General features: G+C 43.1%; 1 protein-coding gene across 2 annotated transcripts in view; it reads right to left on the bottom strand.

The window, feature by feature from the left end:
• SKAP1 (src kinase associated phosphoprotein 1) overlaps positions 1-16,519 on the bottom strand; it is a 164,198-nt gene extending 147,679 nt beyond the window's left edge. The window contains exons 1-2 of one of the 2 annotated variants that reach the window (XM_026071857.1): positions 16,361-16,519; positions 9,410-9,515 (exon numbers count right to left, since the gene is read on the bottom strand). In XM_026071857.1, coding sequence (XP_025927642.1) covers positions 9,410-9,515; positions 16,361-16,394 — 140 coding nt within the window. In that variant the 5' untranslated portion in view covers positions 16,395-16,519. The remainder of the gene's footprint in view (positions 1-9,409; positions 9,516-16,360) is intronic. The other variant, XM_026071856.1, reaches the window with a different exon arrangement.
• Between the last annotated feature and the right edge of the window lie 900 nt (positions 16,520-17,419).

The following is a 17,419-nucleotide window of genomic DNA, read 5'->3' as shown; positions in this document are numbered from 1 at the left end:
CTCAACTAATGCCCAGAAGAAACTTTCATCCCCCCCCGACCCTCCAGCCCAATATCCACCAAGAGTTGAAATACTTTTGTCTCCTGAACAGACAGTGATTGTGAGACAAGGACAGAGAAATCACTTCCTGTTTTGTGAACTTTTGTCTCTTGTGCTTGAGAGACTGTCCTAATCTCCCCTGAACATGTTTTAGTGATAACATTTACTGCACTAGGACCAAAATGATTTTCTGTCACTTCTAATTCCAGTTCAATAAAAGTATAAGAGCTTTGTTTCTAACCTCTGTCATTTTTAATACAGTAAAATGGTTTAAAAAAAATGTAAAATTGAGTTCCATTTCCTACTGGACCAGCAAGCCCATGTTAGCTTCACTCTGATCAAATTTAAGAGGGGGGAAAAAAGAAATACCAAAAGATGCTTTTTTTTTTTTTAAGCATAAGGAAACAGTCAGAAATTCTAATCTCATCAGATCAGGATATGTCTTTAATCTCATGCTTTGATCATTTTCACTCTGGAAAGGCTTAAGCAGAGAATGAAAGTTAGTTCAAATTTTAATCAGGAGTGGGGGGAGGATGGTTTGTTCTTATGGAAGATGAAAGAGTAATGATCTAATTCCTTCATCTGCCACTGACTGCATGAAAGTCTTGAATAAATTACTTGAGTGGGTAAAAGGCACCCACATACAATATACAGTATTTTCAGTTTGTTCATTTAAATGATGAGATTTGCCTCCACCACACCGTGATGTTTTATACAGGTCTAAGGCCAGGGGAGAGGCAAGGGAAGAGTGACTTAAGAGCGACTTATTATCTGTGGGTTTTTTACCCCTATCTGCAGGTAACTTCATACTTGCAAAATTTTAAGAGGTGGCCAGAATATTCTTTCTTGCTTCTGCATTACTCAAGAAAAACAATTACTTAGGCAAAAAAAAAAATCTCATTTTGCTGTGACATCCTAGGTAGCAAATATGGTCAGCTCAAATGCATCTATAACCATAAGTTACATGCATGCTTATAGATTCAGAATAAAGCACATCTCTGCAGCAGAAGAGAAGAAACTCAGCTAGCATAACTAGGCTAGTCATTTTGGGCCATTCTCCAAAGCAGATAGCGGCACWGAGCTTACAGCCAGTTTTGATTTTTGTTCTCAATTAAGATAATATTAACTGACAAGCAGGTCAAGCCTTTAAACATGCCCTATCTGTGGGCAACAGGCAAGTTACATGATGTTTCTTTTAACTTTTATAGGCAGTTTACTCTGAAAGTTACATTCCAGTAATTTCTCCCAGCAAGTAATTGAGAAAATTGCAGTTGCCTCATATACATTTCTCATCTAGCCAGACAGTACAAGTTAGAAACCAAAGGTCTAACCCTTGCTCACCACTGCAACTCTGTTCTGGAAGCTCTTTGCCTTGGGATTAGGTTCGAAATTTTCATCCTTAATTGATGATTTTTTAGATTCCACAAACCATAAGTGAGAAAACTTCCAATTCAGTTTCTTAGCTGGAAAGTTTGTGAAAAGACACTGTGATAAGTATTTTTGGTCATTTTCAGCACTATTTTATTAAAGTTTCTTATCCACCAGCTGCGGGTGGAATCCCCTATGAAGAACAGCAGTTAATTTAAAGCATAGCAAAGGGTTTTCAGCCAAATACAAAGGGCCAATATATATTGGAGCTTGAGAAGGTGGAAGCAGACAGAGGAAAACTCTTATCAAATGATTAACTAGCTTCAGCAAAACAGATTCAAGAAAGAGTTTTTGAGAATTTTGATGTGATATGTAAAGCAAGGACCCAACCAAAAAATATCCGATTTCCATTACAAAGCCAAAGACTGAGTGTTGCACTGCCAATACTTTAACAAAAGACATCTCATAAGCATTTCCCCCACATAGTTTGCAATGAACCACCCACCTCTCACCTCATTGGTGCATATTTTGGGCCAGACAGGAAGAAGCCACAGACTTGTTCTATTCAAAACATAAATGGTTTCTCATGATCATGTACAGCCTCTGAGGTTACATACTCAACAAGTAAACATCAAYGCATTTCACTTTTCTGAAAGCGTTTATATTCTTTGCTCCTGAAAAACATCCATGTCCCAGCTCTAATTTGTCAGCCTCATAGTAGCCGAGTCTCCAACTGGGCCGAATCAAAATTGCAACTCAACTGTATAAACAGACCTCAAAGGCCGAATTCTCTTGAGAAAAAGAAAGCGTTGTCATTTTACAGAGGAAAATTGAGTCACTGAGCAGACAGGTTTGCCAGAAAGCTTTGCTCCCAACAGGAGCAAACTGTCCTTTCAGCCTTGAGCCAGAACTGCCATCATTTCTCAGCATCTGCTCCGTAAGGCCCAGGGCTTGCTGTTGTCTCCTGCAGCCAGCACTTGGTCTTCACGAATGCAAGATCCTTTTAGGACACATCAGGACCTCAATCACAGATCTACTCCTTGCAAATGGTTTGTAGCAGGAGAAGCAAGATTGGAAGCAACCCTAATGGCATCAACTGGGCACTTGTGAAGTTTGAAAACAGGGCTAGTAATGTAGGATTTGGAGACTTACTGTACTAGTGACTCACCCTCAAGAGCAAGATTTACTCTTCACAATTATTTTATTCAAAACCAGTCATCTGGGGACAGAAATCCAGTAAAAATCATGATCAGCACCCCCACTCCTGTCCACAGCTCCAGAGTTTGCTGACCATCATGCACCACTTGTGGCAAATCCCATATCTGATGGATTCAAGACTGATCCATTTGAGGCTAGAAGCAAAATTGCCATCTGAAATCTTATGTCCTGCATTATGCAGGAGGGTCAAACTTTATGGYTGTAATGGTCTCTTTGCTGTTTCAAGTCTATAAAAGTCTAACCCCCACTTTCCTCTGACTCAACTTCAGCAGGAACTATAAGATAAAGTCAAGTTTCAATCAAGTTTTCTGCATTTTCTTGTCCAATTAAGAACACTAGTATCACGACAGATGGTATTAAATTAGATATTTCAAGACAGTCTAATTTGATGCACAATATTTGTTGTTTTTTAATGTTTGCAATTTTTTTTCTTAAATCAATGCTGTACAAGATTTCAAGCAGGAAAAAAGATGAAAACAGAACTGGGGAGCTCACCATTAGCAAAGCCAGTTACCAACCACTTCAAATGCATTTCTCGGTCAAATGTTACAGAAGCAGCAGCAGCAGCTACGCAAAGACTCTGGTTACACAATTTCAATCGTTTACAGTCCTCAGGTTTCAGATTAACAAYGCATTCACAAGGAAATGGATGGGGAAACAGGGGTAATTTTATAAGCTGGAATGGAAAATGATGCAAATTACTGAAATGATTCTAACCTAGAAGGCACCAAACTGCATTACTGGAAGAGTGAACGGCCACATTCTCCCCGGGTATAAAAACAGGTAGAACATAACAGCTCAATTGAATTTGTCCTCCTTCCACATGATACCATAACATAAATTCCTTCCTCATCTCTTAAAAAACCCTACCGAGATTACAGAATAGATTAGGACCATCCTAACAGACATGTTAGACTTTAAAAAGAAATAATCACCATGGTCAGCATTAAACTTGACTGCTGAAAACTAAGGAATGCCTGTGCTCTCACACACACCCAGGCACAAATTTACTGGTGCAGGGTGGTAAAAGGCTTTAGTTCTCCATTAACACCAGCTGGTGTAGAGCACTTACATGCCCCCAAAGCAGGACTGTGCTCTCCCTGCCCAGGAGAGGGTCATGTCTCCCCTGCATGGAGCATGAAGGAAGAATGAACTTGGAAGAAGTCATTCGTAGAACAGGAAAATGCAAATTCAAATTTTTCAAGTACTTCTGAAATGACAGGGACTTCCTTGTAGCTTTTGCAAAACAAATCTGTATCTAATGGCCAAAATAAGTCCGAATGAAATCCTGCTCAGCAAGATCATTTCACCGCTGAGCAAATAAATTTCAGCTCTCTGAAGAACATGAAGGAGAACTTAGCACTTTGCCTAATTAAGGACAATGTGGTGGGACCAGACCAGCCCTGGTGTTAATGTGCTGAGCTCAATTATCTGCCCATCAGGTCATTCTTAAATTCCTTTTTATCTTGATATTTCATGTTATTCAACATAATGAGTTTAATATTGGTAGGAATTACAGACAGTGCAGTTACACTAATGAAGCAAAATTACCCTGAAATTGCATTTTCTTTAGTTCCAATTTCAAAACTTTAAAACAAGGTTGGAAATTAAAATAACAGATGCAGTTAATACAATTAAAAGTTTATTAAAACAGACCAAAAAAGGCTTGTTTARACAAACTTTTGACTATATTTCCATTATTAATCTTTTAGAGTTCTGCTATAACACCTTGCTACAGAAGGGATCAAGTTCAACCCAGTAATTTGGCCAAAGTTCCCTAGAGGTTGAAACTACGCCTGTAAACCAGTATTACCACTAGTTTATTCGTTTGTGACAATGTGAGGAACCACACACTGACAGCTTGCAGAGATTTGTGCTACAACACCAAGGACCCCAAACAGGGGGCCAAGTCATCCCATTTCAGCTCCAGTACCAAGTACAGGAATCCTTACAGACAGTAACAGCACATTTCTGCAACTGAAAGCATCAGAGGGGCCAGGCACATCAAAGCACATGGCAGGAACGGGTGATGGTGTTGCCTCACCTCTAAGTCTGCTCCACTGAAGACAAGTATTCTGCAGTTCCAGTTGAAAAGAGCAGGGAAATACATACATGGGTGTTGGGAGCATTTTGGAGCCCTCTCTGCATCATGCAAAGGGAGTTGTCTCTGCACAAGGGTGACCAACCTCTAAGCTCAGAGAGGTTTTTATTCTTCTGAATCTCAACATTACAACCAAAGGTCACAGTGCCAGAGATCAGCCTCTGGATGAAAACACAGGACAATTGTGGTATTTCACTGCAGAATCAGACATTTAAGCCTCATCTCAGACTTATGTTGATATCTAAACCACTTAAGCAGGTGGGGAACATGCATCTGCTTAGCAGGCTAGGAAGTCAACCATAATGCCAACAGCACCATTCTTGCATTTGTAAGACTGGACACAAGTACTCATGTGGCAGTACAGTGGCTATAGAGGTATGGGGAAGACCTTGGCTTAGACAGGCTCTTTAGCAGACTAGTACATTACTTGGAGGTTTCTATATGCGAGAAGTTTCATTGCATAGTTAAAAGACCATGCGCAGACTTCATTTCTCACTGATAGCACAGTAGCAGCGCTGGGAATACTGCCATGAGCTTTAAGAAGGATTAGACAATGAGGCAGTAAAAAGAGCTTTTTGGCTTATTATCCAGAGGTGAAGAGCCTTCTCTATGCTGGAGCTCCAGCTGGCGGTAGGAATGTCAGAAGGTAGCCCTGGATATTAGTTACGAGTAGCAGGATTGGGCCTCAGGGTCACGTCATTGTTTTAGTCACAGCGGAGCAAATTAAAGGTAGAGTTTCAGTGTCTATTTTGGATTTCCTAGTGGGTGTATGCAAGAAACTCAACATTAATTAAGCCCCTTTCTCTTCATTTCTGCTTTGATATAGAACAGGTCTGCCTTGCACTCCTTCTAGCATTATTACATTTCACCTTAGGGAAAAAAAATACTAGGAGTTTGTTTCCATCATTGCAAACTTGCCTTCCAACAGGGAGTTTAAATGACTAGCCGACTCTAAGGAGAAGGAGGAACTATTTATCTCCATATTTTTAAATAAATCCCCTTCTCCCCATCTCACCCCCTGCCATTGTAACTGCTCTAGAAATGTCTAAATGCTGAGGTGAGGTCATTTAACAGCAAGACGACTTTTTTTGGTTACTGCTCTTGCCAAAGGACAAGAATGGGCTTGTGTTCCTGAGTGGAGTCATGTATCCGATTCATCCCAGGTGTCAGACATCTGCTGCTAGTTCTGCAACTGGCTTTAAGACACAAGAAACAGGAGCGACATTCCCAAGGAACAGCTTGAGACAAACCCTTGGCACCAGTAGATCCAAAACAGAAGCAACTGACAACCTTTGGGGTTTCTGGAAAACAAGCATAACTCTGCCCCAGCACTACATCCTTTCCCTACCCTCCCTAAATCAAAGCACCTTTCTAAAAGCAAGTTTTACCTGTTACAAATGCTTTTTTTCCATGCAGGACTGGAAAAAGAGTGCTCAGGACACAGGTAACTGCACATGCTACTCTAGCTGTGGAGTAGGAGCAGGGACATTTGTACAAGTGCCATGTGCTCAAAGCCAGGACAGCAACCCTAGAGGATGCATTGCTATTTCTCCTTTATGCTTAACACTGGGAAGTTGCTAGTTCAGAATCTTATTGTGGCTGTGTTACTCTACACTAGGAATATCCCAAGCACAGGACAGCTCATGCCATTTTCAAAGAGTAAGGGGCTCCCTCCTCTCTGCCATAGAAGTTATGTTCATGCAGCTCTGAAGGAGCACGTGTGCAATCACTACTGTGCTGCAGGATCCTCATCCCTTACGCAGCCACCTCCTGGGGACCAAGCTTCAAGTTGTGCTCTGTGACTTGTTTTCCTGGATCCCATGCAAAGCAATTGGGGAAAGCAATTAAACAGAAAAGAGATCACCACCACCACGATGACCACTAAAAAACTGCCAGAACAGGATTTACATGCAAGAGAAGGTGGAACAGGATCCAAGTTAACAGAGAGAGAAAGAAAAAAAAAAAGAAAAGAACCGTTTCAACACAGTGCACTTTAAATAAGCAAATGAATTCTGAAAGTAAAACAGTACAGGGACTCATAACTCAGCCGTATGGTGACGGCCTCCCCACAGCCACTGCCTGGAACGCCTCTGACACAGCTCCTCAAGCAAAAACACCACAGACTGCCTCGAAAGAAATTATAACCTGCAAACATAATCCACTCCCTACCTACCACACTTCTTGCGGTAAGATGGGAACAATATATCCTCACAGGTAGCACATGGAGACATAAAGCCCAACCACTTGTTCACATTATAGTCATCAGCAAACCTCCTAGTGGGGAAACATTATTAGGCCATTGGGAGAGCAGGGATATAAAGACCTGAAGGCCAAGTTACAGGAACAGTTATTGAGACTGGCTCAGGATAATCATACTAGATGAAGCTCTTCCCTTTCAGAGACGCACGTGTCTCTCCTCAGTACTTTAGCAGTTTACTTACATCCATTATGAACCCAAATAATGAAACTCTACACACAGTGTTGTGTTTCACAGTACAGAGGTGAAACGCAGAGAGCAAGGCCTGCTCCAGGGAGGCAGGCGCTTCCTGAATGCGACTGCTGATGATTTCCTGCATACCCGCCACAAAAGCCACAGGAAGCTCCCCAAAGAGACAAACCTGCGCCTCATCCCCAGGAGCAAGGCCTGCTTAGATACTTTCAAATAAAAGAGAGTCATTATTACTGTAATCTCCCACCACAAATCATTGTGTGAATGGCTCAGGTCAGAACAAGGACATTTGTATACTCTGTTCATCTCACTATTTCCAAATGCCACCAAGCAATAAAACACAAGTAGGAAACCAACAGTGCCTTGCAGTCTTTGCTCAAGGGTCTCACTTTCTTCTCCAGAAAGATCTGTTACTTATTTTCAATGAGCAACAGAATTAAGGCCCACATCTTGACCTGAGCATCCAAGAAGAATGTGCACATCACCTCTCCTCCTGTTGCAGAGGCTGCTTCATCAAATCTCCTGCTTATCTGAGATGACTTTGTTCCAAAAGCTTTACCCCAAACTGTATTTTTATGCTGAGAAAGTGCTTTAAGAGCCAAGGCCAAGAGTTCTGGGTTACACAGCACCAAAGTTTGATCCAGGACCCCCTTCTTAAGTTATCAAGACTACACAGAAGCTCTGGGAAACCAGTGGTCCACAGGAAGACTGATTTAGCAGCTTCTTTCCCCACTGCTCAAGGAAGTGCCATTCCCAACTCTATCAGTACATAAAGACAAACCACATACTTCAGAAAGCAAGAATGATTCTGTGTTTCCAAGTTTGCTAAATGCCTCATGCATTTGTCAAGTTCCATGCTATTTGTTTTTAATTCTAAAAAAAATTAAGAAATAAAAAGAGAGACCTGGAGTTGCATTCTAGGAAGATAAAGAATTGTCAAAGCTGCATGCTCTCAGGACTGTTGAAAAAAGCTTTCCTTGATGCCTGAATACTTTAGGTTCATAATTCAGCTTCTTTAATACCTGCCAATGGGTGGGAATTTTTCAGAGAAACAGTCTTACAAATACGCAAGCAAGTACTTTCTTCTGCAGTGTTGCAGGACACTGCCATGCACACCATTCCTCCATTAGAGATGCTGCAGCCCCATTTTCCAAAAGCTTCCATCTTCTGCATTCAGCTTGTTTCAATTATTCAGGGCAACCCAGGCTGATAATTACACAGTCCCAAGTTGCTGAGTAAAACTGATGCTTAATTAGCCAGCAGGAAGGATCGATTAAGATACAGCAGGGCATCTTGCAAAGTTCTTCAGTGGGACTGCAGGGAATAGAGTCTGGCTGTGCCCTTCCAAAGGCTAAAATTCTCTGTGTCTCAGGGACTCGACTGCAGTTTTATTTAAACTGGATGCTTAGATCAGTCAGCCACCCTGAGTTTTATTGTCAGGTCTTAACTTCAAGTGACACAACTCACATCTTATAAGTAGAGCAATAAGTGAGCTTTAGATCACATTTCTAGCCAAAATAGTAATGCAGAAGAGACTGAAAGTTTTATTTAAACCTCCAGAAACTTGTTTGCTGTTTATGTTCCTTGAATTTCCCCTAGCACAGTAGAACATCCTTTGTTTGCTTCACTCAAATCCAAATGATGCAACTCACATTCTCCTTAGGACTTATCTGGCCTAACCTGTTCTGGGGATAGGAGATTTTGGAACCCAGTTCAGACCCATTTCTCAACTCAGGAGATCATCTTCCTTCCTTTTTACTGAATCAAAGCCCAGGCAGTGCATATTTAGGTTCAGGAGCTGCTTGTGAAATATTTTCAGCAACAAGCCAGCATCATGAGTATTCACTCACTATCGATTTGTCCACAGGCCTAAATATCAAGTGATAGATTCCCCCCCCCACACACACAATCCTCTCTAGCAAAAGGGAGAAAGAGGAATAGGACAGGACCAGACTCATATGGAAGGCACTGTACAGACACAGACCAAGGCATAATTCATACCTCAAAATGCAAAAATTCTAAACACACAAATGACAACAGCTTTGCAGATAATCATATCTAACTGTTTAGTGTTAATGGAAGGGTCCAGTGCACTCATATTATACCAAGCCCTGAAAGTCCATTAACTTTGGAAACATGGCCAAAGTGCCCAGACAGTTGTAAAGAGCACATGGGACCCAAGGTGTAACACTTTTGAAGCATTCTCATTAGAAAGTAATGCAGACAACACAAACCTGGCTTTGACTTGCTGGAAGCCAAAGAGAATTGCATCCCTCTGCTCCCTTGCTTTAGCACTCAAGTTTTCATTCTGCAGTCCATCCACCAGGTAACTTTCAGCATCTGAGAAGAAAAGAGTTACAAGCTAAGATTACCAGGTTGGCATCAGTTCTCAGCTGAGAAACACAGACCTGGCCACACACTGGGAAGTTCTAGGAGCGCAGTACCAAGCAGTCTGAGCTGGAGGCAGAAGTCAGCCTGAAGACTTCATTTGGAGAAACTAGGCACCGAAGTGTTTGCAGATAGAAGATTCAAATATTGCTTGCAAATACAGAGCTTCTCCCTCTAGTTGTTATGGTATAAGGCCAATAAGGAACTATAAAGAAGCCACCTATCAGAAGTTATTTGAAGGATGAAGAAGGTGAAATGAAACATGGATAAAAATATCAGACAAAAAAATGCAACTGCAGGATGGGAGCAGAACAGGAAGCACTGGAAATACCACAGTGGAAAGCAAAGCACATGAGAAAAAGACTGGAAGACTTTCAGTATTGTGCCGATTTTAGACCCATGACTGGTGACAGATCTAACACCTCTTCACAAGGACTATATCAGAATCATCAGCACTTTCAGTGGGAATAGAAGTAGTCCAAGAACAAGGAAGTCTTGGTATGTATTTGAGAAAGACTGTTAGTGCCCTCCCCACAAGATATTGGGATGGGTGGTGTTCTGCTAGATGCCCAGCAAAAGGGAAGTGTTAGCCCAGGTCAGGTGTCCTGTTTGCACACCAGCCTTCTGCCACACACATTCACTCCACACACTGGTTAATGTCTCACCCATCCTTCAGCCCCCCCTTTGTGTGGAAGAAACCCTACAAACCTGCTGCTCTGAAAGGCTTTTGGCATTATACGCAGACAGAAGAGAAGAAGCTACGTGCTTCATAGGGGGATCCAAAACACTAAAATGTCAGCGCAGGATATCCACCAACATTTCAAGGAAACAAAAAGCTTTTGTTTTCAACCTATATGTAACAAGGACCATCTCTGAAAAGGACAAGTACCAAACAGTTTGGTTGAGCACAAGCCAACATGAACTTGTATCACGGCACGTTCCCCTGCAAGGTTATTGCTGAAATACTACACCCTGTGCTTGCTCAGAGACAGCTAGACAAGAAAAAGCATGGAATTCTCATTCCCTCTCTGTAACCAGACTAGAGTTTTTATGCAGATTTATTTCTATGCAAAATAATAATCATATGTTCTTGCTTTAAATAGACAAGGTTATAACTCACCTGGAAGCCACATCTGCATGCAGAAATTTAACCTGAACTGCAAGATAAAGGGATTAAGTGTCTGTTTGCATAAATATATGTTCTTTGCAAAAAAATCTTTAAAAACTGCTGGAAACAGAACAGTTTCAGTCTCACCTGCCCTGTATGGGGGAGTACCATACCCTGTACTGTATTGCAGTGACATTACTGTTAGTTTCCCCTAGCAGAGCAAAGACTGGCTTCAAAGTTATGGCACTGCACATCTACAGGCCCCTCTGACCTTTAACACACACACACACCATACTGTGACACTAATGTCAGTTTAATATCCTGCTTGCAAGGCTTCCAAATCCTTATGTTTCAGCTGCTGGTACAGCAGCCAGCCCTCCTTTTAGCACACCCTGGGAGTCTGCACAGCTCCTTAAAAAACCCTACTCCTCCACCTGCAATCACATCTCAAGATCAAAATGCCACAAGAGGAATGAATACCTCTTCCTATCAAAATCACAAGCCCTCATTTCTTTTTGTCACCTGCCTGTAATGCACTCCAGGAAGCTTGCAGTTATAAAAGCTCTCTAAAGCCAAGAGAGCAAGCGGCACACCAAGGCAATTAAGGAACAAGACTGAGTGCCTGGGCACATCCCTGGGAACAGGGCTCTCTTCCCACCAGGCCTTCAGAGCAACAGACAGGCAGAAACAGGGAGACGCAGCTCTGGCCACACAAGGTTGGGAAGGAGGAATGAATCCAGTTTGTAACAGTCGAATTTGTAACAGTCCTTTTCTCATTTCTGGATGGCCATGCTACAGCTGCTGCTTCATAGCTGAGAAACAGAGGCTAAAGCCTGAATACAGCATTGAGATATCAAAGCCTCCTCGCACAACATCTCCAACATGGACATACACTGTTACCACAGCTCAGCTGATGGGCAATAACACACTAATTCACAGCACTGCTCTCAAAGCCACACCAACATCCAGCAGTGATTTTGGGAGCTCCAGGAGCACAGAGGTGTCAGGCCCAAATGCTTATTAATATCAGTTCCCTGCTGGTAATTTAGCCCTAAGTAGCTTGCCAAGGATGATACAGAAACCTGCAGCAAAGCAGCTGAAGCTTTTTAAATCCCAGGCCAATCTTGTAATCCTTACACTAAGTTTCATTTTCAGTACATAGCTATGCATTTCTTTAATTGTAAATCCAAGATACAGTACTCGCTTCTGACAGGCCTAACAATACTGGGCTCAAATCACTTACAAATTACATATATCTATGTACTTGGGTATTTTCTAAACACAAAAGATGCATCTTGCTCTGAGGAGCTTTCAGAACAGATGGAGGCTAAGGGGACAATTTATTATATACGAGCCAGCTTAAAAACAGCACACTAGAAACAGGTCAGCTAGAGAAACTATGCACAAACTATTTCCACAGTGAATGAAAACAAGGAAGGGAAAAAACTGCCCCCAAACTCATGTAAATATCAGTTGCATCCCTCCCATTTTTAAGTGCAGATTAGCTCCATGAGTATATGATTAGCTCTAATACAGTATTTACTTACTGGGATGTCAGCACAGATCAACTGCTGGATAAGTTATAATAAAACTACAGTCACTTCTGCAAGCCAGGCAGAGCCCCCTTTCAGAGCCAGCCACTGTGTTTATAGCACCAGGAAATGAAAAAGAAAGCCTAACCATAAACTCTCAAAGTGGATCAGGAAGAGCAATATGTAAGCAGCTCTAGAGTAAATCACCCTAATGTTAGTTTTACTGCTTGTCTGTAATATTATATTCTTGATGTTTATAGATTGCTCTCTGTGATCCACTCTGAAAGTTTACAGGACTCTCCTTTTCATTTCCTGCAGCTAAAAAGGTAAGAAAAAAATAGTTCAGATTTCATCAAGTGTTTCAGGAGAGTTTCTAGAGGCAATTGCAGTTATCCACTTTAATCCTGCGGGAGATGCACAGCATCATAAAAATTATGTCACAACTGCTGAAGTCCAGGTAGTAAATAACCTTTTAATGGCAGCACTAAATTCTAGGAGTTAATCAGCACTCAGTGAGCAGGGCTGAAGGGTATTAAAATACCATGCGTATTCTCTCCRTGCACATTCACGTTTCTGCTCTTTTCTACTTCTCTGCCATCAGAAGGCCAACAAGAAAAAACCTACTCTCCTTGCACAGAGGAGCTAGTCCCACAGAATTGCAAGGTTTTAGCTATGCAAGTTAATGCTGAGCCAGCCAGTCTCCTCCAACACTAATTTGATACATCACACTCCCTCCTGCTGTTAGTCACCCAGCTGGCTGGGAAATATTAGGGGCAAGTTTAAGGTAGCTATCAATACAGTGCACAAAGCTGGGACGGGGGGGAGGGGGGGAGTGCAGGGAGACACAGACAAAAAGGGTATCAGATACCTTAGACTTCCATGCGATTGCTTTAATGTCTCCAGGATGGGTCCCAAGACAGCTAGGGGTTTGGAAAGCCAGTTATATCATCCCTCGTCTCACTTGGCAAAATAAAAGCTGTGAACTATCACACAGAGTTTCTTGACTTTTCTGCAAGCTCAGAGAAAGGATGATTTAAATGTGAACCAACATTTAAGATGAACCTTCCTGCTTTTGTGGGAGGGAGTCAGAGAAAGCCCTGAGACAGTCTTCATCCATCCTCCTGCAATGGACTGAATGGGACATTCTGCACCATGCAACAAGATGCAGGAGCCAAGATGACCTTCCTCAATCTTCAGCTCTCAAGTCTTAACCCTGAATTCCTTGGTATTTTACACTCTGGAGAGACTAAGCAACTTCAGGGTTGACTATGGCTTACCTGCTTTCACAAAACAGAGCATTTTATTGTTTTTAAAACAGCATTAAGGCTGCTTGTCTTGAAACCAGCAACTGCCAGCTTTGTTGTGCTTTGCAGGTGCAATCAGTCTCCCAGTGCAGCACCTGTTCTGACCTCTGCTGCCCAAGCTCCAACAAGAAAACAGCTTTCCAGACCCACCAGCTGGCATGAAGAAGGGGATCAGGCAGGGCAGGCTAGGGGAGGCAGTCATACTGCCAGACTGCTTTTGCTTCTACAAAAAGAAAATAGAAACCCTGTATTTATCAGAGATGTATCATGGTATTTTTAGAACCATTGTTTCAGCCTTCAGAAGAAATCTGTGCTAAACAAACATGAAATACACTTAGCCAAAATAATTTTAAAAGGGACCTGTCTGAACCAAAAGTGAAACCCTGTGCAATTAACTGACTACATAGCTTTAATGAGAACGTGGATCACTTATTTGCAACATGAAGCTTAAAGTAATACAATTGCCTTAGCCACATYTACTCAGAAACAGATAATAACTATTCATAAGCATTGCAGGATTGCTATGTAGAGAGAATAGGCAGAGTGCATTGGCTTTCAACCACTGCAACCTCAGAGATGTCATCAGTGATAACATAACTGTTACTAAGAAGCCATTCACTCACTGTTCCTGTGCATCTTGTGCATCTTGTGTATGGTCCCGCAGTATGGGCCAARCTTTAATATGTGGAAATGGATGTTATTGCCTGTACATCAATACAGGCTTACTCCCCGTTTGTGATTTTTATTTAAAATAGAAGAATTTCTAGGGTAATGTAGTTGGCAAACATGGAAATAGCTTAAGCTCCTTCATTTCTAGTCAGCATAGCTAGAAAACTCCTTAGCCACTGGAAGGCCTCAAGACTGTACAGATTGTTAAGACACAGCAAGTTTGATACAGAGGTATGTGACATGCAATTAATCTCCATTCATAGCCTGCTATACTTGTCAGCAAACAAAGGCTGTGCTTTAGAAGGAGATCCGAAGCCTTCAATTAAAAACAGTCACCTAACAAGAAAATAATCTAAGTTAAAGGAAGGTGGCAGGTGCAGAAATGAGTTGTTTACAGAAGTGTCAGCACTGAACAATAAAGTGCTGCACATCAAAAATGTGAAAGGGTGAACTTCACTGAAGCCCCCATGATTAAAAAACAGAGGAGAAAATTTACACCTACATCTGGGGGAAGACACAAAGCATTTGGAAGTGAGCTTTGATGGGCTTGGAGGCTGCATTCTCTCTCTCAAACTGACAGATTCCCAGACTGGAAGCTATCCCAAGGCTCAGTGTGAAAGGGGCTAGTGCTCCAAACAGTCAGGAGCCATCTCAACAGGAAAAGAAAGGTCAAACCTCAACGCAGACTGGGCCAGGCTTGAACGCAACCACTCAGAGAGGCAAGCGGTGAACTGCTAAAGACTCCTTCACCACCACCCACCCACATCTGCAATAGCAGGATGTGTCGGCAGCATGGGCTGCTCAGCAAAGGGCTAACGCCATTGCACTAGCCCGCAACACTGCTATCAAGTTTTATTTACAAGGAGGTTAGAGAGAATTAGCAGGGCAGGAGGAAGTCAGCATGTGAACAGACTTGTGTGGAGAGCAAGACAACGCTGTAGAGTAAAGCTATCAAACCTGCGAGCAGCTTCCCCTTTTGTTCATGTGAATCCTTCCCACAAGGACACACCAAGCAATCACTCAGTCACAACAGAAAGGGAACTCAGAACTCTAACAGCTTTTAACTTGACTGTTTAAGAAATTAAAACACAAGCCAGACTCCTAAAACAAAGACAGCCTCAAAGTTGTGGGTTTGTAGCATCCCTTGGAGGGCCCAGGGCAAGAGTCAGGGATAACGTGCACTAGGCAGAATGCACAGGAGCAACTTATACCCTCTCCGGGACTAACACAGCCACCTCTGCGCAGCAGTTCTCTCACTAAACCTTTGCTTACCATGCTGYGGGGATGGGGACAGCAACAGTCACAAGGTCTGTACAAAATTAGTTCATGTTGTGAAGCACATTTTGACAGAAGAGTCTAGCATTGTTTCTGCTTGGCTGACCCACCATCTGAACAAGAAGTGTAAGAGTTCAAGTTTGCTAAGAAACCCAGGAAAATCAGCCTCAGAAGCCTCACACATGCCATCTTACACACACAGAAGTACATGTTATCAGCTCTAAGCGTAGTCCAGTCACTCAGATTCTGAGACCTCAGGAGATCACGTTATCAAGCAGAAGCAGGGCTCAAAGCCACCTCTGCTTTCTCAACCTGCACCCCAATTTCACTGGGGTTGAAGTTTCCTTGAGGATTTACCCCCACAGGTCCAGCTTGCTCACCACATTCCAAAATGAGGCAATTAAAGTTTAACACAACATCTAAGGCCAGGAGACACCACTACCACAGCCACAACAGAGCCTGCTGAGGGGGTTCACTGTAGCACACAAGCTTCTTCTACCCTTGGTACCAGCTCCCTTGTCCCATTGCAGTAACACTGACCCATGGAGCCACTCAATACCTCACCTGAAAGCCCCCAGTGAGGACAGCATCCAACCATGCCCCCCCACCACCAGTCTCACACACAGTCTCCTCGCCTGACACACACACGCTTTGGGACCACCACAGACCCAGCTTGCCCCTCTGGGCAACACAAGGACAATCCCAAGAGCACTAGGACAGGCAGCTCCACTCCCTGCAGTTAGGGAGGCAGAAGGCATACATAACCTGAGCACCCAGACACCATCAGCCAGCTTCAGAGAGGAGGCAGCTCCATAGCCCCCCCACTCCCCTCTTGAACCTCTTCCCCTGCAACTGCAGCAGATTTCCCCCAGTTAAGCAGACAGGGAGCAAGCAGGAAGTTGTGGTTACCTTCAAGGAGTCGCTGAATCTCCTCTGGGATCATGCTACCTGCCACCTCCTCTCCACAGGAGTCAAACCTGCCGCTGCTGCTCGTGTCCCTGTCCCCAGGCAGGGCTGAAGCAAGGGAGGAAGCAGAGAGGCGGGGATGCCCCAGGGAAGGTAGGAGGAACCAGGGGCTCGTCTGCCTCCTCTGGCAGAGACCCCGGCCCCCTCACCACATCCTTGCAGTGGGTCAAGGTACCAAAGAGCCCATGACACACCAGGACCAACACCTCAGTACACTTCCTTTCCCCCCCCAGGGGGGGGTGAGCTTTAGCCAACAACCTGCAGAAGTAACTGAAACCACCCCCAGAGCAACACAGCTGAAACTAGACTCCCTGCATTAGCAATTAAATCAGGTGGCACTTAGGTGTGTATCTCCTTCATTATCACATAATCTGGTGCACCTGCTGGCAGAGGAGACCCATGAGCTCTGTGAGTATGCGGGGCCATTTATGTAACCTCCAGTGCCTGTTCCTAGCACAAGATGAGTTGGGGGTTGGATCTGGTCCAGGCAAAGGCAGGCTCCTTCCTCTAATGTGCAGAGGAAGAGAATGGTACTTGGCTCATCTGCAATAAAACTTCCCCTCTTCCTGCATCCTGCATAGGATGGGAGCTAGATTGTAATGACCATTCATATTTCTACATCTTGCCCAGCAGAAGAACAGGGTTGCACACTTTAACTTGCTTTATGACAGGCAATAAATGCAAACTGCACTCCACAAAACAAAAATGGCATTGCATTAGATTAACCCACAGTCTTACATCTGCTCCTCTCCTATATAAATGAATTAGCACAGGCTGACCTGGCTCTGAGAATATCACAATTGTTTTTGTCCTCGCATTCCCAAATTTTAGGCTCAATACTGATAAATTCAAAGACAGCCTTCCTTATCTGATGTTCAACAATGATTCCAAGGACTAACTTGAGATTTCCCAAGGATTAAGTGTACATGATCCAGTCCTTACTTTGCATGGTGTCCTGGTATCCTTCAGTAGTATCAACCAAATATTTATGATTATAGCACA

The sequence above is a fragment of the Apteryx rowi genome, unplaced genomic scaffold (assembly GCF_003343035.1).
Source record: "Apteryx rowi isolate R43461 unplaced genomic scaffold, aptRow1 scaffold_331, whole genome shotgun sequence".
NCBI lineage: Eukaryota > Metazoa > Chordata > Aves > Apterygiformes > Apterygidae > Apteryx > Apteryx rowi.
Note: the sequence above shows the minus strand (reverse complement) of the source record. Positions and strands in the feature narration are given on the sequence as shown.